Source organism: Alosa alosa, chromosome 11 (genome assembly GCF_017589495.1).
Source record: "Alosa alosa isolate M-15738 ecotype Scorff River chromosome 11, AALO_Geno_1.1, whole genome shotgun sequence".
Taxonomy (NCBI): Eukaryota; Metazoa; Chordata; class Actinopteri; order Clupeiformes; family Clupeidae; genus Alosa; species Alosa alosa.
The window spans coordinates 13,036,322-13,060,766 of NC_063199.1; the positions used below are offsets into that span (position 1 = coordinate 13,036,322).

At 41.4% G+C, this 24,445-nt stretch overlaps 5 protein-coding genes across 9 annotated transcripts in view; 4 read left to right on the top strand and 1 right to left on the bottom strand.

The window, feature by feature from the left end:
* Positions 1–6: 6 nt before the first annotated feature.
* On the bottom strand, positions 7–4,147 carry ciapin1 (cytokine induced apoptosis inhibitor 1). Its single transcript, XM_048257785.1, has 9 exons — positions 4,059–4,147; positions 2,356–2,518; positions 2,072–2,215; positions 1,604–1,683; positions 1,344–1,512; positions 1,174–1,250; positions 966–1,084; positions 767–848; positions 7–651 (listed from the first exon to the last, which is right to left on the bottom strand). Exons 2-9 carry the CDS (start codon positions 2,510–2,512, stop codon positions 541–543), a joined length of 939 nt encoding a protein of 312 aa, XP_048113742.1. The 5' UTR covers positions 2,513–2,518; positions 4,059–4,147; the 3' UTR covers positions 7–540.
* coq9 (coenzyme Q9 homolog (S. cerevisiae)) lies at positions 4,132–7,629 on the top strand. The gene is made up of 9 exons (XM_048257784.1): positions 4,132–4,255; positions 5,090–5,330; positions 5,478–5,613; positions 5,708–5,850; positions 6,229–6,313; positions 6,409–6,513; positions 6,678–6,833; positions 6,961–7,014; positions 7,220–7,629. Exons 1-9 carry the CDS (start codon positions 4,198–4,200, stop codon positions 7,253–7,255), a joined length of 1,014 nt encoding a protein of 337 aa, XP_048113741.1. The 5' UTR covers positions 4,132–4,197; the 3' UTR covers positions 7,256–7,629.
* A 200-nt stretch (positions 7,630–7,829) lies between these two features.
* Positions 7,830–10,131, top strand: polr2c (RNA polymerase II subunit C). The gene is made up of 9 exons (XM_048257786.1): positions 7,830–8,067; positions 8,231–8,280; positions 8,432–8,500; positions 8,591–8,643; positions 8,779–8,907; positions 8,997–9,048; positions 9,167–9,335; positions 9,440–9,514; positions 9,706–10,131. Exons 1-9 carry the CDS (start codon positions 7,982–7,984, stop codon positions 9,848–9,850), a joined length of 828 nt encoding a protein of 275 aa, XP_048113743.1. The 5' UTR covers positions 7,830–7,981; the 3' UTR covers positions 9,851–10,131.
* A 313-nt stretch (positions 10,132–10,444) lies between these two features.
* Positions 10,445–15,173, top strand: LOC125303844 (diacylglycerol O-acyltransferase 1-like). 5 transcript variants are annotated; one of them, XM_048257788.1, is made up of 18 exons: positions 10,447–10,815; positions 11,058–11,179; positions 11,278–11,365; positions 11,476–11,516; positions 11,605–11,687; positions 11,776–11,828; positions 11,927–12,035; positions 12,646–12,750; positions 13,142–13,186; positions 13,300–13,403; positions 13,553–13,591; positions 13,727–13,768; positions 13,875–13,919; positions 14,024–14,136; positions 14,229–14,294; positions 14,413–14,500; positions 14,585–14,647; positions 14,773–15,173. In XM_048257788.1, exons 2-18 carry the CDS (start codon positions 11,076–11,078, stop codon positions 14,953–14,955), a joined length of 1,371 nt encoding a protein of 456 aa, XP_048113745.1. In that variant the 5' UTR covers positions 10,447–10,815; positions 11,058–11,075; the 3' UTR covers positions 14,956–15,173. The 5 variants fall into 5 exon arrangements, 3 of the variants coding, with proteins under 3 accessions (XP_048113745.1, XP_048113746.1, XP_048113744.1); XM_048257789.1 differs by having other exon boundaries at positions 10,447–10,737; XM_048257787.1 differs by having other exon boundaries at positions 10,448–11,179.
* Positions 15,174–15,721: 548 nt separating this feature from the next.
* The window catches only part of wwp2 (WW domain containing E3 ubiquitin protein ligase 2), a 35,048-nt gene continuing 26,324 nt past the window's right edge, over positions 15,722–24,445 (top strand). Inside the window, exons 1-5 of the mRNA XM_048257208.1 lie at positions 15,722–15,796; positions 17,028–17,109; positions 18,301–18,457; positions 18,714–18,835; positions 20,466–20,603. Coding sequence (XP_048113165.1) covers positions 17,040–17,109; positions 18,301–18,457; positions 18,714–18,835; positions 20,466–20,603 — 487 coding nt within the window. The 5' untranslated portion in view covers positions 15,722–15,796; positions 17,028–17,039. The remainder of the gene's footprint in view (positions 15,797–17,027; positions 17,110–18,300; positions 18,458–18,713; positions 18,836–20,465; positions 20,604–24,445) is intronic.

The following is a 24,445-nucleotide window of genomic DNA, read 5'->3' on the forward strand; positions in this document are numbered from 1 at the left end:
AAATAGTACCTGTAATTACATTTTTATTCTTAAATATTACACTTTATACAGACACATCAGTATACAATTCAGAACTTTGTGCGCATAATTTGTGAAACGGGGATTCGGGGGAGATAAACAAAAAAAAATGAACAAATCACGGGAATTTTCTACTTCGATTGGTAGAGTATGAAGTGCACATGTGAAAGGTCAGCATTAGAACCTGCTGGTATACTGATTGTGAATATTGATATAGAAAGCAGTTTACATACTGTACAGTGTTTACCATTAAGTCCACCTTGACTTTAGCCATGTACGTTATGGGAACAAATAGCACACTTTGGAAACCTTTACTATATGGCAATACAGTGATGGGGAACAGATACTGGTGCTGTCACAGAATCACCATGAGAGCAAAGCCAGCTCAAAACATGTCTGAAATGTGCAGCTTAATGGTGGCTCTGACCTTTCTACCTATGCTGAGATTCAAAATCAAAGGCTGACGGGATGGGAGGGAGGAATGTAGACTGCCAACGAACTGGACAAGTGTCTATGAAACATCTATGCATCAGTGAGCTGCATGTTGTCCAACAGCACTTTCTCTCCTGGCTTAAAAGCAGGCATCCCAAGGTATGGACAGCTGGCACATCGGAAGGCATCGCCCAAATAACACTGCAAAAAAAAACAAAAATCTTGAATTAATATCGCTGAAGTTCAACACACACACAAGAGAACAATAGTCTCAGTAAGTAATAAGATGACTGTATGGTTGAGCGTGGAAACCTACACTTCCACAGGCAGATTTGGGCTGGCTGGCTTTCTGAGCTCCTTTACTCTCCTGCTCCAACTCTTCAGCTAGTCCACATGTACTAGGGTGAGATGAAGAATTCAATGATGAGGGACCTTACCATTTTGGATATTCAAGTTTACATTTAATGTCTAAAAGTTTTATATCCTTATAAGATGCAAGACTGCATTTCCCCTACCAGTTCTTGCAAGCTTTTTTCTTTTTTGCACCTTCACCACATGTGGGGGCTTTCAGAGAGGCTGGGTCAGGTTTCTTCAAGTCGTCTGCGTCAAGAAGAGCATCTGAGTCGATCAGATCCTGCAGACAAAGCAAGACAAGGTCAGCTATCAGATAATGAATTGAATGAGCAGTGCATTTTAAAGAAACTGGTCTAGACAGTCACTCACCACATCATCATCATCTATGTCATTAGCAGACAGAGTCCACAGTTTGGCTGCACTTGGGTCGAGGGCTGGTTTCTCCGCTAAAATACAAAGAAGTGCAGCGCACAATCTCAGAGGAAAATAAAATCAACTACTGGTACTTACAGTGGCCTATGAAGACCATAGAAACCCACCTGGTTTAGGGGTTTTCTTGGCGAAGCTGAGCTTTAGCTGGCTGGTGGCGCCTGCCTCATAATTAGGCTTGGCTGCTGATAGGCGCACACGTGACAGAGTGTTCCCCTGGAACCCTGTGGCTGTTCTCAGAGCTGATGTGGCCTCTGTGCTCAGAGGTTCTTTCTTAACCTGAAAGCAGTGCAGGCTTCAGTTGTTGTCTGCAAGCCAAAAAGTGTCTGAAACACTACCAGAACTCAACCTCATGTGTCTATCTGCTTACCTCAGTGACTGATATCAGACCTGATAGCTTCAGGACTGACATTAGCTTCTCTGCTGTCCTCACACCATTGCTTTCAGAGCCTGGTGGAAAGGATATGTTAGACATTTTCACCAAATAAATTATTATATTTTGCACCAACTATTTGGGGTATCAGTCCAAGTAGCAACTGCAGCATCCCTCCTCCAATGAATATCATCAACCTAACTCCTTTATGGTTAGTTGCCAATGACAACAAAGCCCACTTAGCCAACAATTATGTAGGAGAGTCACTGATTGCGGGTTCTACCCCATCTCATTTTTGAAAATCTTGATAACACGTCAAAGTTTTGGATTTTAAATCATCAGAAAAGGTAGAGATACATGTGGAACTAAATTGCTAACCAATACTGACAACAATTGGGCCAATCACTAATCCTTTTTCTTGTGGTGAGTCTTTTGTTCAGCTGAATCACAATTGGCACTTCTCACCAGTAACTGCCTCCTCTAGAACAAGCTTCCCTCCAGGTTTCATGATTCTAGCAATCTCCTCCAGTAGCTCAGAGTTGTGGATGGGCGAGCTATCAGGCAGAAGTCCAGACAGAACCCAATCATAGCTGGATGCTGGATGAGAAGCTGATGAGAGAAGAGCAGGCGATGACTCATACAACACTGGAGTGAAACATCATAACATCAGTAAATAGGAACATACATAATAATGTACAAAATGACATGGATACGAGTTCAATATCAAAAGTACATGGCTTCATACTCACACAACACCAGTCTTTCCATATTTTCCACTGACAGCTGCCCCTGTTCACCTACAAGCCCCCCAAGAGTTTCGGCGAACTCCTTCAGAAGGGCTGGAGATGATGGCTGAGTCCATACAAACAGAACCCGGTCACCTGCTTTCAATCCCAAGTCTGCCATTTCAACCTGCAGCAAAGCATTTGAATCCAAGCATTTCATATGCAGGTCTAAACCGGTTCCCCTTTAAATAGCGGTCACAGAAAGCAGCACGTCCACAACACATCACAAGTATCCTTGACAGCGAGCACACTGTCATTTCAAACAGTCGTGGTATTAACTTACTGTAGATGACAGCTGGGCTTGAACAGAGGCCTTGTGCCCCTTATCATACATCGATCTACTAATATATGGTTCTAATTTACTCATCCATTCTAATATTTGGTTTCTGGACATTGAATGCTCGAACTGCGGGCATGGCACAAATAGTCGAACGTATATAATTATAGGTTTAGGTTTATATATAATATATATATATATATATATATATATAAATATATATATATATGTATATAATTATAGGTTTAGTCAGATTTTTTTTTTCTTTTTCACGTCCAAATTTCCGTCAAGGATTCCCGGGACACTGTAAGACCGGGGTACACGAAACTTGGTGGGCATGTAACCCCACATGGATAGCATAGAACAATCGCTTTTCGTTTTGATCTGTAACCCCCCCCCCGCTGGACTGGACCCCCCGAAAGGAGGGTAGGGCAGACACAGTTTTATGTGAATATCTTGAGAACCGTAGGGCCTAGGATGACCAATTTTTTGCGTATGTTTGCCTCCAGGGGTCATGTAAACCCATTCCATATGCACACATGTGCATAAACAGATACACACGCACACACATACATTCACAGTAATCCCTAATGATGACACATACTCACACAGTAGACATATATACGCATGCATGCACATGCACACACACAGGCACATAAACAGGCAAACACACACATGCACGCACACATACCCACCCTACCCACACACACACACATAAACATAAACATGTACACGCACACAATTCAAGAATTTCTCTGAATTATGAACAGGCAAGATGGGGGTGGGGTTGTATAAAATGTATATTACATGTGAAATCTATGAACTAATCATGTTTTGGTACTTGTTGTCTAGCAGATACCAGTGAGAATTGAGTCTGCATAATGCAATTCAATGAGACAGAACCATATATGCCTTTCAGCGTGACTTATTTTTGTGGAAAACATGTGCTGGACTGGGCGGCGGTCATATTTTGTACCGCTCTGCGGTACATCTAGTTTGGCTAACGTTAGCCAGTCATGTAAACAAAGAACATTCGAGCAAAGCAATGAGAGGAAACTGGCTGATTAACGTAGCATAACTTTGAGGTTACAGCTGACATGACCCATAACTAAAACTCATTCTAAACCAAGAGCTTACATTAAGCATATTGCTGTTATACAGAATCATCTTCTAAAGACATATTCTCTGAATGAAAATTATTCTACGTAGCTCTAAGTGAAGAAAGATAACCGCTAACATTTATTAAAATGCTAACTATCTGATAAGATGACAACGTGACGCAGCACAGAAATAATTGTCATAATTTTAGAGAAAACTACATCAGGTTTGGTATTGATAGAATTCAGAACTAAGCTGTGATGGCATACTGTAAAGCCAATTTCACACTTACCCGAATTAAAATGTTAAATTTCACCTCAGTACACTGTTCTCCACTTGGCACCCTCGCTGCTCCACTAATGACGTAACGTTACGTGTGGTCGCATGCAATCTACGCAGTAAATAAACGGAACGCGTAGTTCAATCTGGACATGGCGGCGCTATTAAGAGGACTAAAAGCTGGGAGGGCTTTGCGAAGTCTGGCCAGTGGTGAGTCTGAAAGAGGGTACTTTTGTCAGTCTATGGTGATGATATTTATCACTTTATCATGTAACGAAACCTTTCTGCAACGTAATTCTTGCTAGGTAGCTCATGCTTTTGCTAATGTGGCTAGCAGTAGCTGGCTGGTATGTCGCCAAATGTCATATGGAGTTGAGCAAGGTGATCCTGTCCTGAAGGACAGCATTACACGAGCAAACTGTTAGTTTGTGGAGAGGAGAAGTTCGAGTTTATAGACTGGTTTATCAGTTGGTTTCTCATAAAAAGCGTTAACGCTAAGCATTTGTTATAAGTCAGGATAAAATTAGCTTGCTTGCTATGTGAGGAGGGGGGCGTCACTTCTTGGAGTAACTTTAACTGTTAGGTAAGCCGCTCATCAGTCAACGTGAAACATTCAGCAGATTTTGTGGTCTAGTAAAGCAATTTTTTTTCAATACTCTGTGGACAAACGTCTGCTGAATTAATACTATAAATACTTTAAAAGTGTGTGACTGTCTACAGTTACCATTCACCTTATGGCAAATAAAACAAGTATTTACAGTTAGAAGAATAATCAATAAACCCCATGAACGTCAGCCAAGCACTTTATTTTCAGTGATGCCGAGATTACAATGACAAAATAAATAGAAAACAATATTTGCTGTGAAATGTACAAATAAACCAAAACAAAATAAGCAATAAAAGACATTAAGTTGTAGAGGGCGAAGGAAATGGTGAAAATAGATGTTTCCATACTACATCTCGAAAGAGCTTGGTGTGACTTATCTGCCTTACACACCCCAAAAAGGTCACTCAGCATTTAGCCTAGGCTGTCTTTCCTTTTAGTGGTAGTGCAGGCAGCAGCCAATCCTCAGAGCAGCAACATCAGACGAGGCTTCCATCGCGCTGCCCTGCTGCGGGTGCATGATGAATCCAAAGATCCTGCATCTGCCTCCTCATCTACTCCCCACCATGAGCACTACCAGACCCACTCATCAACTGCAGACGAGGGGACGTCAACTTCCACACATGAGGCATCTGCAGGTGGTGCTGCTACAGGGCAAGAGGACCCCCAAGGTAACACAAGGTTAGTGCTGAATGTCTAGTAATGGCTTTGAACATTTTGACTTAATGTACCAAATGTCATTTTATTTTAGCTCATTACTTTGAATAAATCTGGTTGCATTTCAAAGACCTGCATCCCTTCATCTATCATACATTTTCTGAACTCCAGCTACCAGGATCAGAGTGGGGAGCAAAATGAGGACTATGAGACTGAAGAGCAGCTGGCAGAGCGTATCCTGACGGCAGCTCTAGACTTTGTCCCGCAGCACGGTTGGACGGTTGAGGCTATTGCAGCTGGAGCAGAGGTAAGTGGATTCTATTCAAGATGGGTGGATTGTTGTAGTTTGCATAGAAAATGAAGACAAGAAAAAAACTCTGATTTAAATTTCCTTGTGTTAGACTTTGGGTTTGTCCTCTGCCTCTACCGGAATGTTCATTAATGGAGCAGGAGACCTGGTGCTTCACTTTGTCGGCCAGTGTAACACTCAGCTCACAGAGATCCTGGCCGAACAGCACAAGCACGTCCAGCTTGGTCAAGCTGAGTATGTCCTCATCTCAGGATAAATGTGCATCAGCAATACTTTGCAATAGATGTTGTTTAATTTCACTGTATATGAATGTTCTGCTGCTAGCTAGTTATATTTAACTGCACCTGCCCAGTGACCTGTGACAGAATCTAGCTATATAATTTCCTTCAAGCACACTGTAGCTAAGTCCTTTGTCTTTATATTCTAGGGAAAGTTCATTGTGTGTGATGAAAAAATATACTCAGGTGTCTTAATGAAATTAAGTTCACTGTTGCCTCCCCCTTTGAAGAGTATCATATCGTCATATCAAATACATTACACAGGACTGAATGATAGTTAATTTCGTATAAGAGTGTTCTATTATTTTATCGGAGCATACTTGTGTTTTTGCAGACAAAAGAAAACTGCAGAGTTTTTGCGAGATGCGGTTGAGACACGGTTGAGGATGCACATCCCTTACATCGATACATGGCCACAGGTATTATGGCATTACTCATGCCGCAGAAGGCAGTCTTACCATTCGTTTTTCCGTCAACCCTAACCCTTAACTTACATGTCTGTTTTCCTTTTCAGGCTATGAGCATCCTGATTCTCCCACATAACATCCCACACAGTCTAAAGCATCTGTCCACACTAATAGATGACATCTGGTACTATGCAGGTGATCGTTCCACAGATGTGAGTAGCCTCATTTGCATTTTTGCTATCTTTTGCTGCTTTCATAACCCTATACTATCTGCAACTCAGAATAGTTTCACCAGTGCTGTCTCTCAGCTGAAGAATGTTGTGTGAACTTAATGAACAATATTGTCCCTTTTTTGTCATGTTTTGAAATTGCACAGATGAACTGGTATACCAAACGGGCAGCCCTGACTGGGATCTATAATACCACAGAGCTGGTGATGTTGCAAGACTCTTCTCCCGACTTCCAGGACACTTGGACTTTCCTTGACAACCGTATCCAGGATGTAGTCAACATGGCTAGTACAGCAAAACAGGTATTATGCGTAGTGTGGTGTAATTACTGAATACCCCCTGCCAACAGCCTCCTCTTAATCATTATTTGCATTCCCTGTGATGTCAAATGACCTGTTTGGTTAATTGCAGTGTTCTTGTGTCCCTCAGGTGCAGTCCACTGGTGAGGCAGTGGCACAGGGACTTATGGGAGCTGCAGTTACAGTAAGTTAATATTAGGTTTGGCTCTTTTCAGTTTTCAAATTATATAGACAATTATGGAGAATATCTGTTAAATTATATCTTAATCAGCATCTCCGGTGACTACAGTACCAATAACTATATAATCAGAAAATGCCCATATCATTTTTCACTGGAACATTTTACTGTGTCTGTTGCTGTGGCTGACTGGTCTTACTTCTGTTTATAGCTGAAAAACATCACAGGGCTTAACCAGAGAAGATGAAGTTGTATATGCCAGCGTCACCTTCACAGCTCTCCCAACCTCTCCCCACCAAGAGTGTGTGCTCAATGCCCAAGCACCCAATGATTTTCGTCACTTTACTTGAACGCAACCTTAATGCAGGGGATGATGTGCTTTGCATTTTTCTTGCCCGTTAAGACACTGTAAAAGAAAGTTGCTGTGCCAACTGGTCTATATTCCAGCAGGGTTTCAGCTGTTATTGTCTACATCAAATCCCCCCAACCTCCACCTTCCCTTTCCCAGACCCAATAATCTTTTCCATTGTATTACTGTAAAGTTAAAAACAAAACAAAAATAAATTAAGTGAATTAGCATCAGCCTTTGTTGGGAGTTCTTCAATAAAATTGACTTGTATATTTCCCGTGAAGTTGTTTTATTTAAAAAATACCATTACAAGAAAAAAACTCCTTGCATAACTACTAATTTAATATATTTTTAAATAAATGTGACTAAATACCTGATTGCGATTGCACGGACCAACTTTGCATCATAACTTCAGCCTCAGACATACTTTTATTTTTTAAAAGGGGCTTTTATTTTGACGTAACGGAAATAGACGGCGCACTTTAACCCGGATACGAAATCACCACAAGAGCCAATCAGAAATTGTGTGTAATCTAGTGCCGCTTTTCTGAAGTGTATTCGAGTGTAATTAGCTGTATGTGTCTTGTGTTTTTACCCAATATTTCATAAATCCTTGCGTTCATAATGCCATATGCCAATCAGCCGACAGTGAAAATCACAGAACTCTCAGACGAGAATGTGAAATTTGTCATCGAGAATACCGATTTATCGTGAGTGTTTGTGTTTGCGCCGTTAGCATAGTGTCTGTTGTGAACATTTGTCGTGTTAGTTTACATGCTGACTAACGCTAGGATTGCTACTGTATTTTTTCTTTCACTGTCCGTGCTATTTTTGTAAAGTTATATGTGCTTCTCCATTGTTGAATCCTTGCAGGGTTGCGAATTCTGTCAGGCGCGTTTTTATGTCAGAGGTTCCGACTATAGGTGAGGAATGAATTGTGTGTTGTGACCATATTCATAATATGGAATAGGGAATGAATTGTTAATGTTTAGACCATATTCATAAAACATTTCTTAGTAACCTTAATTGTTTTCTGACGTAGCAATTCGTAACCTTAATTGTTTTCTCACTTAGCAATTGACTGGATCCAAATCGATGCCAACTCTTCTGTTCTCCATGATGAGTTCATAGCCCACAGAGTCGGTGAGTAGCAGCTACATCCGGATTTTTGGTGTGGGCATAGATATTATGATGTTTTTGTGTGAGTATGCCTAAGTATGTATGGTTTCTCAGGTCTCATCCCCCTTACAAGTGATGACATCGTGGATAAGATGCAGTACTCCAGAGTGAGTGTTTGAGAACCTGATTTACAGTAGTTAGTTACAATAGGCTAGAGGCATTTACTTTTATGTCTCACAATTTATATTATGTGGACTCTGCTCTATGTAATCTCCTGTGTTCTCTCCATGTGTTCACTGCAGGACTGTACATGTGATGACTTTTGCCCTGAATGCTCTGTTGAGTTGACCCTGGATGTTCGCTGCACAGAAGACCAGACACGCCATGTAACCTCCAGGGACCTTTTATCCAACAACCCACGTGTGATACCTGTAAGAGGCAATCTGATATGCTGTCATAGTCAGTAGATATGCTGTTCTGTATACAGCAGTGTATTGATGTTTGTAGCGTGTGTCTCTAGGTGACCTCAAGGAGTCGAGACAACGATCCCAATGACTACGTAGAACAGGATGGTGAGCCAAGACCTTCCCTTTTTCTCTGTCAGTGCTGGTCTTTGTTTATTTCCATTTCTCTGTCATCTCCGGCCCTGCTGACAAACTCTTCTCTCCTATTCTACTTGGATTCCAACAGACATCTTACTTGTCAAACTTCGAAAAGGTCAAGAATTGCGTCTCAGGGCGTTTGCTAAGAAGGGCTTCGGAAAAGAGCATGCCAAGTGGAACCCCACAGCTGGGGTGGCCTTTGAGTATGACCCTGACAATGCGCTTAGACACACTGTGTACCCCCGTCCAGAGGAATGGTGCGTCTCTGTCTTGAAAGTTGGCTATGTGTTATAAAAATTGTGTAGTGAACTGTTAATTGCCTATATTCTATATTCCCTTATTCCTGTGTGTCTTGTGTCAGGCCAAAGAGTGAATACTCGGAGATTGAAGAAGATGAAGTGCAAGCTGCTTATGACCCAAACGGCAAACCAGATAGGTGAGTGATAGTGTTGCAGGGCTTTCATGTTTGAAAAAAATTTGCTCTTTTATGTTTGTTGTTGTTGTTGAATGGGATGATCCCCAGATGTTTGTGAAAAACAAGCACATTTTGGTGAAGCTTTGATCAGTTTATAAATCAATGTGTGATGAAAGTGGACTTACTGTCTTGTGCCCCCAAATCTATGGCAGGTTCTACTATAATGTGGAGTCCTGTGGTTCCCTCCGGCCAGAGACCATAGTGTTGTCTGCCCTGGCGGGGCTAAAGAAGAAACTGAGTGATCTGCAGACACAGTTGAGCCACGAGATTCAGAGTGATGTACTCACTATCAACTGAAGAAATCCAGAGATCCTCACGAGAGCAGAAACGCCCAAATCCATCATTAAATGACCCACAAGATCTTTCAGTACATGCTAATTTGTTTTCTGTTTGTTTCTTGGAATGAAGATATCAGTCTGTATATAACAAAGCCATTTTTAATGAATTTAAGCTTTGTCTATGAAAAAGAATAACTGGATGGCTAGGAGGACAGGCCAGGTACTTCCAGTTTTGTCATTGTTTTGAAACCAGCTGTAGGCACTGTATTTTCTTTAAAAAATAATAAAACATAGATTTACCTTGTTTTGTAACTGTATTTGAATCAACTGATTGCTTTCTGTATCTTAAGGCTTTTTTAAGCTCTATGCCATTTATACACAACAAAACCAATATAAATCACACAAGATTGCATTTGTAAATAAAGTATCAGTTTACTTCAGCTTCTGACTTGAATACAGTTAAATACTGATTATAGTTGAGTTTTCAAAAACAGCCCATACACACGCAAGGCTTCCATTGATATTCCAGAAGCATCCTGCGAGCCACCACCACCCTGCTGTGTAAGGTTTGACAGTAACCTCGTGGTGGCAGTCATCTGTCTGGTGTGGACTCATGCTATTTGGGCGAAATAATTTCATTATTTTAAATAAACCCTTTCATTTGGTCTGCAGGTAATATGGGTAGGCTAGCTGCTGCATATTATTTAACACCTTAGTGTGACGTATGGGATGTACCTGGTTTATATTTCAATGTAGGCTAACCACGAAAATACGACATGATCGTGGCGTAACGACATGAATGGACAGCAGACAGACAGTACTCTTGACCTCAGATGCGTCACTGAGGAGGACTAATTATCGTTTTGACCAGCTGCCTGCTCCTGCGCTCTTTTCTCGGCTGTCAAGGTTAGCCTCAGTCGGAACAATGCTAATGAGACGATAAGAAACCAATTCGTTTGAAGGCGGCCAAATTGACACGTGTTGGTAAACGATTTCTCTTTAACATAATGCTAATATGAGGTTGAGTGAGCTGTGCAAGGATATAGCCTAATCCTGCTCTAATTGGTGCACCTTGCATCCTCAGTCAATACTGCAGCCGCATACAGGTTTAGGCCTATTGTGTGAAACTCTGAAATAACATGCAAGTTACATGTAAAAAAAAGTATCATTAATGGTCCGATAAAATGTTAAACGTAGAAGAATAACACTTGAACTGACTATTTGAGCTTGAGCAAACAGCTGAGATGTCTGTCCCGAAAGCATACCTGCGTGGTCAATCCCTTTCGCAGTCTGACCAGGAGGAATACACAGATTCCACTCTTCTGGGACCCTACATGGAGATGATCAGGTATCTGTGCATGCTTGTAGTTTACCTAAGGTATGGGCTATGAAATTAGTCAACGATAATCGAGGTCACACACTAATATTGTCTTTAACTCTGGACAGCTGTCACAGTGTTCAGGACTCATTGCTGAGCTCCAATAGCCGCTTTACCAACTACAGAGGAATTCTCAACTGGATAGTGATTCTTCTGGTGAGAGCCCTGCATTGTAGGATTTAATTAAAAAAAAAAAAAACTTTGTAAAACCTATGTGTGGTGTTTTTATCACTGTTTAAGATGAATATTAAACCTTTGTGCTTCAGACCTTGACCTATGCCCACCTGTTTCTGGAGAACTTCATACAGTGAGTAGCCTGCATTGCAAATATGAAGAATTAAGAGACCGGACAAGGCTCTCCACAATTTAAATGAATCATTCTCCATTGTCTTAAGGCATGGCTTTCTGATTGACTTAAAGAAAGCTGTGGAATTCCTGATCGGGGACCACTACTGGCCATATATGTACCTGATCTTGGGTGAGGATGCAATTCAAGGTAACTTAATTCCTTGCAGCTGTCACCCAAGCAGTGAATAGTGATTTTCTTGTCTGTACTCTTTTTGCAGCTGCCAACATGTTTCCTATTGTGTCTATGATTCTGGAAAAGAGCCAGGAAAAGGTGTGGAATTTGGATTTATTTTCCAAAATGAATTATTGTGGCTTTGGATTATACTATGTTGTTGATAGAGCTTTTAATTTGTTTCCTAATGACCTCAGGGAATCCTTTCTTCTTCGTTGGCATACTGGCTTCACATGGGAAACCTTGTGCTTCTGTCTGTTTTCCCCACCTTCATTATTCTCCATTATGAAACATCTTTATCTACAGGTAATGAATGACTCAGTCCTCATAGTTGATGAATAGTCACAGCACTTATGAACTGGTTAGGGCTGCAAAGATTAATCTATTAATCAATTAGTTGTTGACTATTAAATTAATTGCCAACTATTTTGATTATCAATTAATTGGTATTTGCCAATTTTTAAGGAAAATACATTCAAAATTCTCTGATTTTAGCTTCTTAAACGTGAACATTTTCATCTTACTTGACTTACTCTACTTACTCTTCTATGATGGTGATGTTTGGTGTGTGGACAAAACATGGCATGTGAGGACATAATCTTATGCTTTGGAAAATAATGATCAACATTTCATCAGCATGTTCTGGCATTTTATCGATCAATCAACTGATCGATAAATAGAGAAAATAATCGGCAGATTAGTCAACATTGAAAATAATCATTAGTTGCAGCCCTACAACTGGTAACTAATAGATTGGCAAAGGATTTAATTGGTCTTCATGCTATTAGGATAGAAGCTGTTGTTGTTTAAAAGAAGTTGATGGGAAAGGCTTGATGCAATACACACTGTCGTTGTCGTTGGAACCTACTGTACCTCCTCAAACGACCTCATTGTCATGCTTACTGTATGTCAATAGGTGGAGCTCTTCTGTCGCTTTTCACCTACACTATACTCTGGCTGAAGCTCTACTCCTATCAGCAGGTCAGCAGCTGGTACCGTAAGAGGGAATGCACAAAGGACGGTATGAGCTAGAGCTTCAGCGTTATTGATTGCCTTAATAAGCATTATTACTAATAAAGGGAGGTCTGATGAGGTCCTAGAAATAATAACTACAATTTTACATGAAGCTGGACATGAACCTAACTGTTTCCATGATTCAGTGTCACTATGTGGGAAGTAGACTGATACCATTTTCCACAAACAAAATCAAGACACACTGTTAATGTATTACTGGACTGATTTGTTGATGCTATAGCCTGATTGAGCCCTCTCTAAGACAGCATCCAGCCCGAAATTACCAAAATGTGCATGCCGTTTGCACGTGTGCACGTTGTTTATCAACTATTGCCATTGCAATTGCCATCCCCAGTATAAACATACAGTATTGTGCATAAAGAAGTTATGTTTTACAGGATCAAAACATGTAATTCCTCAGGAAAGTGAAATCACTCTCTGTGGTAAGATTTTAATCACAGCATCTTCACATTGTATAAGACTATTCAATGGTATGACAAAAGGAAATCTATAGTGAGTGTCAGGATTAACTTTTGATTATTCTGTCCTTTTCAAGATCTCTACTATTTCCTTCTGGCTCCCACTCTGTGTTACCAGAGGGACTTCCCTCAAACACCTAGGGTCCGTATAAATGTTGTGTTCCAAAGCTTGGTGGAAATGGTAAGATTCTGTGAGGCTTTGTAGGGAATATATATATATTCGACTTCTACATTATGTATTGTATTCTGTGATGTTTTGACGGAACTCCTCTAATCAATCGATCAAAGAGTGTGAATGGAGAATAACTCCGATGATGTTTTTCCTCCCAGGTGGTCCTCACCCAGCTCATAGTGGGAATCATGCAGCAGGTTGGATTCTTGTAGTTATTTTTTACAGTTTAGTCAGTCAGATTTAATCTATGTCATGAACATGTTCATTTATGCTGTTATTTAATATTAAGTTGCTGTCATATTTCATTCAACAATATGCTTGGCCCATTGTAGTGGATTGACCCCATATTCCAGCGGTCAAAAAAGACTTTTGTTGTAAGTGACATCATAGTCCTTTTAAGTCTTTGGATAAATATAATTTGTCTGATTGTGACAAGGTCTCATAAGTGTTTCCTCTCCACCCTCTGTCTGGTCTGTCAAGGATATGGAAATAGCTGCAAGGATTGAGCACCTTGTGGAGTTGGCGGTGAGTGTATGTGTGTGTGTCTGTGTTGGGCTTTCTATTTGTCTGCTGTATTTCCTTGGAAGTCAGAAATCTGAAATGACACTTACTTGAACTCTCCCATGCAGACTCCCACCCATTTCCTGTGGCTGATGTTCTTCTTCCTTTTTTCACACTCCTATCTGAACTTCATAGCCGAACTCCTGCGCTTTGGTGACCGGCAATTCTATGGTGACTGGTGGTAAGTCACACCATCTTCAAACCTGTAATCATGCTGACTTTCATTTCCTCTGTGTCATTGGTTAAATATGTTTTTAACTTGCATTTTCCCAGGAATGCTGACACACTTGGCAGTTTGTGGAGAAATTGGAATGTTCCTTTCCAAAGGTGGATTCAAAGGTCTGTCACCCAAATAAATGACTTATCCACTCTTTTTCCTTTGTCAAAAATTGCAAACGATTTTCCACTCCTCTTATCTGGTCCATGTTTCCCTTTGCCTCTCCTCTCTTTAATACAGACATCTCTATGAGCCATTTCTAAAGAGGAAATTCTCTGCAAAACAGGCCGACATACTGATCTTCATAGTAGTCTCTGGACTGTTGGAGGTGCGATGCAGTTGTACAATACAGAGATGTTTGCTGTGGCCAATGAGCATTATTGTGACCAGGTCTGTATTTATCTATTTGCAGTTTAATATTGCTCTGGCCCTACAACGGTGTCACTTATGGCTGTTTCTCAACATGATGTTTGAGGTGAGGCATGGCTTCTTTTGCAATACATTTAACTGGAAAAACATAGAAAACAGAAGTTGCATTTATAACATTGCATATGGACCTTGGCACAGATTCAGATATTTCTGTTCACATCCCCATTTCAGCTTCTCCTGGCTTTTCTCTTGGAGCGCTTCTTCATTGGTAACTATGGGAATGGGCTAGTGTGGCTCTGTCTGCTGTTGGGCCCTCCCTTGGCTGTGACAACTTATTACCATGACCACTACATGAGTCAGCGTGGTCCATCTTATGGGTTACAGCCAGTCCCATTACCACAGGAAGAACACTGAAAACGTTCCAAACAGCCAAATGACACACTGTATCTGTATGTACTGTAAATGTGTGAATAACACCATGTGAAATTACAGAGAACATACAGATGTACAACAGGTTTCTGTCTCATAAGTCTTTTTTAAATGAAATTTAAAACATCATCATGCCATACAGTTACTCTTACTGACCTCTGATGTTCAAATAGAACCTTCCCAGAGGCACAATAAAATTCTAATTCATTTTTTTCAGAATGTTTGTTGGATATCAGATCAGAGCAAGCTAGGGTATTTCCTGTGAAGCCAATTATTTTTCGTGTAGTATATTTTAATAATGATAATAATAATGTATATTGCCTACTCCAAACATGTAACACCATTTTGCATTTATCCCCTCTATGGGCACATTGGCTTCACTGTTTGAATAGCATAGGCCAACAATACAGAATACTGAAGGAAAATTACATAGGCCTAACCTTAAAGAAACAACTAGCTTGTGAGGTTTTTAGCCTATACCGTCTCATTGTAGGCAAACTCTTTGTTCTAAGTGAAGACCGAAGATCTTTGGTGAAGACTAGATTAGACTACTACAATAATGATAACAATGACAAATTGACAGTCAATTAAGGCATTGCACTATTTGTAAATAGGCTTTTCAATAATAGTTGCTGCGAGTAAAGTTACCAAGAGCACCGGTTATTATTTACCACAAAGATACTATATTTCTCTTGTTTTTTTTTTTTTTTTTTTTGGGGGGGGGGGTTCATTGCGATTGCGTTGTTCTCTTTACCACGTGACCCTGACATTGAGGCGGAAATGAAAGTTAACTAGGTAGCAGCGATAGGACCACAGCTTTAATAAGGTAGGAACAGATGTCATCAACGTAAGATCTTCAAAGCTTGTTTAACGTATATGTTTTCTTACTGGGTAATTTGTACTTGTCATGTTAAGCTGGTCTGAGGATCCCTTTTAAATGTTAATTGGTAACGTTATCTTAGAAATAGCTAACTGCCAGGCTTGATGGGTTAGCTAGCTAACTTAGCTTGCTAGCCAGCTAGGATACCTTCCGTGTTGTTATTGTGGGGGTTTTAAACTGCGCACACAATGCGTCGGTGTGATTTGGGATGTGACCCGGGCTGTTGTGAATTTGTAGTTTTAAGGGAGAGTACGCTCTTACTGTCGACTCACTAAGTTTCTGATATGACAGTAAATTATGTATCATTTGTTGTCTTGCTATTGCTTGCTTATAACGCAAGCTAACATTCTAGCTTCTAACTGTTACTGCTTTCGATTCATCAATCGATTGAGGCTACATCATATTCCACTCAAAATAACAACCCTTTGGCTTTCTCCTGTTTATGAAATCTATTCTATTCGTTCAGATTAATCACATAATTTAACTTGCATTTAAAGCTACGTCCTAAACCGTTGTGCTTGTAACGACCACTCTCTAAATTAGTTAGCTAACGGAATTGCAGGGGGAGTATTAGCAACTAGTTAACGTTAGCTATCCTTAAAAAAAACTGGGGATACCTAGTCAAAGCTACTGTCATGCAATGGGCATTCACACTATTTATGTGAGCCCTGGCTAGGTATTGAAACTCAAGTTTGTTTCCCAGCTTTGTGTTCTCTTTCAGCAAAGGTACATATTTTGATTTCAGTCTGTCATCAGATGAACGTTAACGTTATTCATTTCCTCACTGCAGTTTGGAATGTTCTGTAAACCATTTTATCCTAACTTGAATTTCTGGCCAGCATGCAGTGGTATAACTAAAATGGGAAATCTATCCACCTACTATGGCGTTTAATTGAGATGCTTCCGCATCATGTTGTTCCCGACCTACCTCCCAAAACAAACTCAGCTTGTCAGAATCCTTCGGCCCATGTTCAGTCATGTCAAATTGTTAATGCTGTCAGGTAGCTTGCGTCAAGACAACAAATCGATCTTTTGAACGTGCATTAATACTGGCAGTAAAGATTCAGTTGGGGTCATTGACATTGGGGGATTCCCTAAAAATGACACGGCTGGGAGTAGTGACAAGGTAGTGATGGAGATTTATTGGTCTCATTGGTATGTCATATGTGTATTTCAGAGCTGTGATGTCATGGCAACTGCCAGTGTGAATAGACCTGGCAGTGTCCAGTCCACCGAAAAATCTCAGCTGACCTTGAAAGGTAATGAATCATGATTTTCTACCTGTGCACACCTGCTTCGTCATCCATGCCACATCTTTGCACTGTCCTTCACTCTCCTCTGAATCATCTCTTTTCACCAGTGGTAGGATCCAAACAGTATCAACACAAAATAACTGGACAGGGTGGTATTATGAACGCCAGACATATGGCAGTTCAGCACTGTTGTCAGTATTGTCCGGTGTGGAGGAATGTCTTTGTCTCAGCTAGAGGGCACTGTGTCCCTTAACTTGTCCACTCTGCCTGACCACAGTGGTCAGATGCTGAGAAGATTTTTACCTTTGTTGTCTTATGCCAATATGGCAGTTGGCAGTAGTGACAGTCTTGTTGACATGGTGAGCGAGGGAAATGTTGTGTTTACACGCAGAACACCTTAATAAACAGGATTTAAAATATACTATGTACGTGTCTACTATGTACGGGGACAGAAAACAGCCTACATGAATTGCAAAAGTGAAGGGATTCCATTTGACTCTTTCCTGGGCTATTTTATCCTTGTGGGATTCGGCTTATCTGACACAGTTTGAATCGGATAAAAGGAAGTACTACTCTATCTACATGTAAATGGCTTCTGCCCTCCAAAATATCTAATGAGTCATTGTATCCAGACAAAGGAAACATAGACGGGAAATGGTAAATGTAACAGTTCTAATCTGAAATGTTAGGCTAGCACCTTGGATGGGGAGAAATATTGTCGCACTATCAAATGGCTGCTATCAGGATTTTACTATTATCAATATTTCATAGTGAGCTTCTGACCTCTTTGGGGATCTCAGAGGATAATACCATTCATGGTTCACTCCATGGCTTAACTGCTTTTTCAGTGACTAGAATACTTGACTTTTCAGATGAAGGAAATTGTGAGACTTTTACTGCAGGGATATGTTTTGAAATCACCACTGAACCTCCCTCAGTACTCAGCATATTGCAAATCTTATGATAGACTTGGCACAAATAGTCCCTAACATGAATATGCATTGAGGGCCTACTGTGATTCCAACGCTGATTCTGTTCCCACGGTCTCTCTTCTTGATACTTTGGTTGAGTTATAACCGTTGTCTGACTCTAGTTGTTCCCAAATGTGTTGTCAAGTGAGCGTTATTCCTTTCTCATTGCATTTTATTTCCCTGACATTTTTGTTTTGTTTATCTGTCTTTCTACTGTCTTTCTTAGTTCTTTCTGCAAAGCCCCAGTCCCCCAAACTCCCCAACCGCCATTCCCGCCTCAGCTCGTTTGTGGAGGTGACCGCTGACGGGCTGACCAGTGAGACCAAGAAGACGGGCAAGCGCACAGGCCACCTGGAACTCCAGTGGAATGAGGACCTCACCCTGTGAGCTTTCCTCTTCTGTCATTTGCACTACTCTCTGAAAGCACTTAGGGTAGATAGATGGGGTTGGAGCAATTGATGGGAATTGGACACTCCTTTCTCAGACCCAGGCAGAAGTAGTTGTTTGTGGTTTTACGGGTCTAGATCGATGTTGTTATTGTGCAGTGTGCAAATCTCTGCTGTTTCTGTCCAAGCATGTCCATCTTCACTGTATGCATGAGTTATGTTGTAATGTTGGTCTTTTGGATGGTGAATGCAGGAATGTGACACCTCAGAGTCGACTAGATCTGAAGCTGTGGAGTTGCCACACCCTGAGGAAAGAGCTGCTGGGTAGCGCCACCATTGACCTTTTGGACACCTTACGCAATCATGATGGCAAAAGTAGGTCCAGCCAAATGCACTCACACATGAACTTAGATGGGTCACACAATATCTTTACAAGCTGTTCCTTGGGTTATTACATGGTGGGGGGGGGGGGGGGTGAAGAGACGACATAATGCACAATGCTGTTTTCTTTTAGTGGCAGGTTGGCTGCACTCAGTTTACAGATAATCCAGTTAATTCTTGCTGACATGCAATAAAACATACGCAAGTTGTAACTGAACTTTGTATTTTCCACATTTCTCTTGTGAAAACGATCTACGTATAATGTTAAGTATAAGTTCCCTTATTCAGTTCAGTTCTCTTATTCTTGCAGAAGTATATTATGACTTCACACCCTGGAAAAAGAAAACAGGTGTTGATGCATGCGTTTGCAAGAGGCCGTTTACAACTGAGCGGACTTTGAGCCATTTTAGAATTCATACAGGGTTTTTGTTTTTTTGTGAGTACTAAGAAGGAGAGAAATAGTTGAATGCTCACATGGATTTGAATCTACAGACCATGGCCATGTTTTCACTCAGAATTATGATGTGGGCATTTTAATAGGATGTCCTGAGTGAACATGCTTGTACTTTCCCTGATATCCTATTTATTGACAAGAGTATTTGTATGACTATTGATATAACATTATTGCTTCTTCCTGTTAAAGCTGCCCTATAGACACTCTCCTTGATTATGACGGTGGCCTTTTTAATTTGCATAACGCAGTTGATCAAAATGCACACACAGAGACCTGCTTTTCCTTTAGCAGATCTTTCATTTGCTTCATGTGCCTAAAATAGGCACATAAGTTGGATGAAAACTTAGTGACTGATGCTCATACAGAGCACTTTGTAGTTCTGATTGAAGCTTCTCCTGACGTTTAGGACGCTCTCTTGACATGTGGCCACAACAACCCCAGTATCTGTGGCTGCCCCAGGGGCTGAGTAATAGGATATAATGAGGGGAGTGAAAATAAGCCAAATGACCCCCAGAGAATCCACCAAGCAGGGCACGAAGTGTCCGTCAGCCATGCCACGTCCACGTTAGGGCAGTGCTGCACCACACATGCAGAAGGAGGGAAGACTGAAGAGAGAGAGAGAGAACACTTGGACACACAGACTGCAGCGATTTGAAATGCCTTATATTTGTTATCTTCAGACTGTTTTTGATTGACTTTTGGGTTATGGGGTAATGAAAAGAGACATGTTTGATAGATTTTGACTGAGCTGATATGACTTTAAACTCACAAAAACAAAGAAATGCTAATGACAGATACATTATCCTCTGTGAAGTTGTAAGTTCCCTTTTAATCAGTGTGATGATGGTTTGTTTTCATTCAACACACCCAGTTTTCACAGAATAAAATCTCTTTTTAAGTGCAGATTTGTCATTGCCAGCCAGATTTATTTATTTACTTTCTTTTTTGTGTTCATTTACGCAACATTTCAATTGCTTTCAGTGTGTGAGAGAGAGAGAGAGAGATACTGATACAATGAAAAATGTTTGGAGATTTTCCAAACATTGATACTGAGACACAGCTCAAATGACGTACATTGCTGCAAGCCTTTCTTATCGACCTTCGCTCTCTCTTTCTCACCATTTTCTCCCTCTCTCTCTCCCTCTCTCCCCCCATTCATATGCTGTTCAGTGGAGAATCTGCAGCTCAGTCTAGTCCTGCAGACGGAGAACAAAGGCTCAGTTGTAGCAGGAGGCGAGCTGAACGTCTGTCTGGACGGCCTGGTTGTTGATCTGGGATCCTTGCCCAATGGCAGCACAGCAACAGACAGTGAGTCCCGCCTCATAACACACACACACACACACACACACACACATATGGACATAACGGGGGGAAAACACTTTTTTTGTAATACATGTAAAAGATCACATATGCACACGGATCAAATAGTGTGCTAGAGCGTGCAGTAAATGCTGCATTAACACACTAACACTCAGGTTCTGCAAGCACGCTCTGGTGCAGGCCTGGGCTGGGTACAACCAGTGGGCTTTTTTCAATGTATATTTGTGCGTGTTGACTCCACCTAAACTAAATGCTGGAGTGGGTTGGGGCAGAGGAGTGGAAAAAGCCAGAGCTTTTGGGCCTCTGTGGTCGAGGAGTGCAGAGAAGCTTCCCGCAGCAGAGAGTGAGTGAGTGAGTGAGTGAGGAACCGAGAGAGAGACAGTGAAAGAGAGAGATTCTAAGGGGGGGAAACTGGGGAGTTTTGCCATGCCACTTTGTAGCATGCTTCCACATGCACAAGCAGAGCATAGTCTCTTCACCATACAGTAATACCAAGGCAAGATACAGTGAGGCACGTAGTCCTGGTTTGTGTAGAAACTATACTGAACCCAAACTGAATGTAATTTTCAATTGCATGCATGGTGTGGCTTGTCCTTCAAATATACAGAGAGAATAGATGAGGAAAAATGAGAGAGAGATTGTATACAATATTAAGCAGCAGTCAGTCTAATTAATGTGCATGTGAAGGCAATTTGCGGGAAGACGTCAGGCTACATTCAGTGAGGACCACCTCTGAGCGATTATGGAGTGTGTTCCACATCTGATTCCCAAGCCTCGCTATAGGCTCACGCGTCCACATCAAACATTTAGCATGACGCTCTTCAAGTGTGAGACGTAGTTGGAGATTTTTGAATGCTGGTACAACACAACTCTTACAAATTTTACCCTCCGCCGAATATCGTATGTGTATGTGTAAATATTTTAGAGCAGTGGTTTCCAATGTGTGGGCGGCAGCTTGAAGGTGGAAAATATCGCAGTGGTCTTACAGCATAGAAGGCTTTTCACCCAGTGAAAATTACATTTGTTAAAAAAAAATATTTTAAAAAGGAGCTCAGATTAAATTAAACAAGTTTAACCTAAAATGTAACTACAATATTTAAATTGAACTGATTGATGGAATTTAAAATGTTTAACTGTTTTAAATGTAGAAACAATGAGCCTCATGCACCAGTATTCCCTTAACACTCTCTTAATATTTTAAATTAATTTGTGAAAGTGTAAAAATACAAGAATGCAACTCAGGATGCACCAAGAACTCTTAACCACCTAAATGGGCTCTTACCCTGTTGTGCTGAATGCGGAATCCCACAGGATCATAGATTGGAAGCTTGTGACCGATACCATTGCTGGTATTCTAACTATATGATTCACTGATTGATCTTTAGTTTGATCAGCAGGTGTGTTATGATGTTTGTATTACATTTGTGTGTATTTTATGTTCACACATTCAAAACGTATATTTTCTTACACTGAAGAGCTAATCAGTGGACTTAAAAATAAGAAAATAAGACATTTTTCTCCCGTCTTGGTAGAATGCTCTTAGCCACTAGTAAAATTTTCTTTTACTTAAAAAATAGGAAAACAAAAATGAAAAGAAAACTTTTGTGAATCGCAGAAATTAATGTTCACTACCAAAACAAGAATGAATTGGTGATCTGAATTAAAAATAAGAGCAAATGTGTTTATATGGCTTGTTGCATGAGGCTTAATGTTTAATACTATGCAGCAGCTGAAGGGCATCTGTTTGTTATTGATAGTCAAAGTGAAATGTAATGGAGTGGCTCTGTTTTTACGCAGGGCGTAGGGGACCATTTCTTTATCATCAGAGGGCGTCCTGCCATGAGAAGTTTAGTCTTGACTGTAAAAACAAACCAAAGGGAAGCAGATATAGAATATGATGTTTGATGTTTTATACGTTCATATTGTACACTGTATCCTTTCTCTGAAGTCTTCTTTTCATTGATGTGCCAGCCAATTTGCTGGCTTCAAAAAAAAAAAATAAATTCAGCTGTTGTTTATTAGTATTATGTGGCACCGCCTGCAACAGTTCTGCAGTGATGAGGATTTAAACTAGCAGTTAAGTGCACGGCTTAACTTTAGTTATTGGTCTGGCCGGCTGAGCAGGAGAGAGAGAAATATAGCCTTTTCCTACTTAGTCGCCCTCAAGTGGAAATACTAGGGAGGCATTGTTGGTGTAAGTGTCGGTGTATGGTTTTTTGCCTTATGAATACGATCGCTTTTCAGAGGTTTAAAGGGTGACTAGTTTTTTAGGTTACAGTTTGCGATTGTTTATTCATTAAAGGCCACAAATGTACATGTGGGGCTCTCTGTTCAAAACCATTGCAACAGTCTCAATGACTGAGGGATGTGTGTGTGTGTGTGTTTGTCTGTCTCCACGTGCACGTTACACGAGCATATGAACGGCAATATTGTGTAATTGGCGATGAATAGGCTTCTTCATGGCTTCCTATCTCGTTCAGACGTGTTTGCTTTTTCTTCCTGCCTGCTGTCATGTGAAGACAAACACACACACTCTCTCTCACACACACACACACACACACAGGCATGCACACAAACATGATTGGGAGTGCTTATGTGTAATTTGTTTCTGAGAATTGTGTAATTGGGTGTCGTTTTTCTCAGCGCTTGGCGGGACAATCGGCTCCTGTGATCAGATGTGTGTCTGAGGGAGGGAGCGGAGAGGGGGGTGGGGGGTGTTTCCTGCCCTACTGTGGGGACACTGTGGAGAGGGGGATGAAGGACAGAGAGCGGGAGAAAGAGGGGTGCATTTAGGCTGCCAATGGGAGATGCTGGACGTACATACAGTATGTAGGTCTGTGTGTGAATAAAGCTTTCGAGTGTGTACGCTGTCCCTAGAGGCGTGAACTAGGGGAACGTGTGCTCCTGGGTGTGTGTGTGTGTGTGTATGCTCTGGCAAAGTGTGTGTGTGCTCTCTGGCAAAAGTGTGGTGTGTGTGTGTGTGTGTGTGTGTGTGTGTGTGTGTGTGTGTGTGTGTGTGTGTGTGTGCACATGTATAAAAGAGTCGAGTGTGTGCTGTGGGTCTGTGTGTTAAGGCTCTTCTGTGTTCCCAGCTGAAGGCTTGCTCTGTTGGTTTAGTGTTTTTGCTCATTTCCCCTGGCAGTCTTTCTGACATGCTGAAACACACACAGACGCAGTCGTACATGCGCGCACACACACACACACAGCGCCCCATAAACAGCCTCTTTGTGCTGTGGGGGCCCCCGAGAAAACACAGAACCACAGCAGTCACAACTCACCTTTACACTCACACAAACACTGACACTCTCACACACACACAGCACACACACATGAATACTCAAAGATCCGTGCCTCCTGCCAGCACATGAATACGTATGAGTCACTAAAGCTGTGTGTGGAGCTACATTCTCAACAAGCAGGCGAAGGCAAACAGCACTTGTATGGCTGCAATTTAGCTGGGCTGGTGTCAGTAGGAGCACATCTGTGCAGTGCACATGAGGAAGATGCCCCCTCCCCCTCTGTCTCTCTTTCTTTTCTCTCTCTCTCTCTATCACTCCCTCTCTTTCTCCCTCTCTCTTTCTGCCCTCCCTCCCTCGCCTTAGGAGAGGTGGTGTGGAGGGACGGGGGCTGTAACCTCACTAACGGGGGCTGTAACCTCACTAACCTCCACGTCCCGCGTAACATATGAGAACATGTGAAATGCAAACATGCCTGTCCGGCACAAAGCCCTCGCCCACTGGTGCCACATTCACACGTCCCAAACAGCCTCTGTGGCAGGGCGGGTGGACAGAGGGTAGCTAAACAACAGCGTGGAGAGTAGAAAACAGAAC

What these genes read in the sequence shown, in the direction of transcription:
- ciapin1 (XM_048257785.1), bottom strand. Translation starts at nt 2,512, where the DNA reads ATGGCAGACTTGGGATTGAAAGCAGGTGACCGGGTTCTGTTTGTATGG. An exon ending in GTCTGATATCAGTCACTGAG is followed by an intron (nt 1,513 to 1,603) that starts GTAAGCAGATAG and finishes CACTGCTTTCAG; the next exon opens with GTTAAGAAAGAACCTCTGAG. An exon ending in CAAGAAAACCCCTAAACCAG is followed by an intron (nt 1,251 to 1,343) that starts GTGGGTTTCTAT and finishes TTTGTATTTTAG; the next exon opens with CGGAGAAACCAGCCCTCGAC.
- coq9 (XM_048257784.1), top strand. Translation starts at nt 4,198, where the DNA reads ATGGCGGCGCTATTAAGAGGACTAAAAGCTGGGAGGGCTTTGCGAAGT. An exon ending in GTCCAGCTTGGTCAAGCTGA is followed by an intron (nt 5,851 to 6,228) that starts GTATGTCCTCAT and finishes GTGTTTTTGCAG; the next exon opens with ACAAAAGAAAACTGCAGAGT. An exon ending in TGGCTAGTACAGCAAAACAG is followed by an intron (nt 6,834 to 6,960) that starts GTATTATGCGTA and finishes TGTGTCCCTCAG; the next exon opens with GTGCAGTCCACTGGTGAGGC.
- polr2c (XM_048257786.1), top strand. Translation starts at nt 7,982, where the DNA reads ATGCCATATGCCAATCAGCCGACAGTGAAAATCACAGAACTCTCAGAC. An exon ending in ATCGAGAATACCGATTTATC is followed by an intron (nt 8,068 to 8,230) that starts GTGAGTGTTTGT and finishes GAATCCTTGCAG; the next exon opens with GGTTGCGAATTCTGTCAGGC. An exon ending in TGACTACGTAGAACAGGATG is followed by an intron (nt 9,049 to 9,166) that starts GTGAGCCAAGAC and finishes GGATTCCAACAG; the next exon opens with ACATCTTACTTGTCAAACTT.
- LOC125303844 (XM_048257788.1), top strand. Translation starts at nt 11,076, where the DNA reads ATGTCTGTCCCGAAAGCATACCTGCGTGGTCAATCCCTTTCGCAGTCT. An exon ending in TTTCTGGAGAACTTCATACA is followed by an intron (nt 11,517 to 11,604) that starts GTGAGTAGCCTG and finishes CATTGTCTTAAG; the next exon opens with GCATGGCTTTCTGATTGACT. An exon ending in GAGGGAATGCACAAAGGACG is followed by an intron (nt 12,751 to 13,141) that starts GTATGAGCTAGA and finishes TATGTTTTACAG; the next exon opens with GATCAAAACATGTAATTCCT.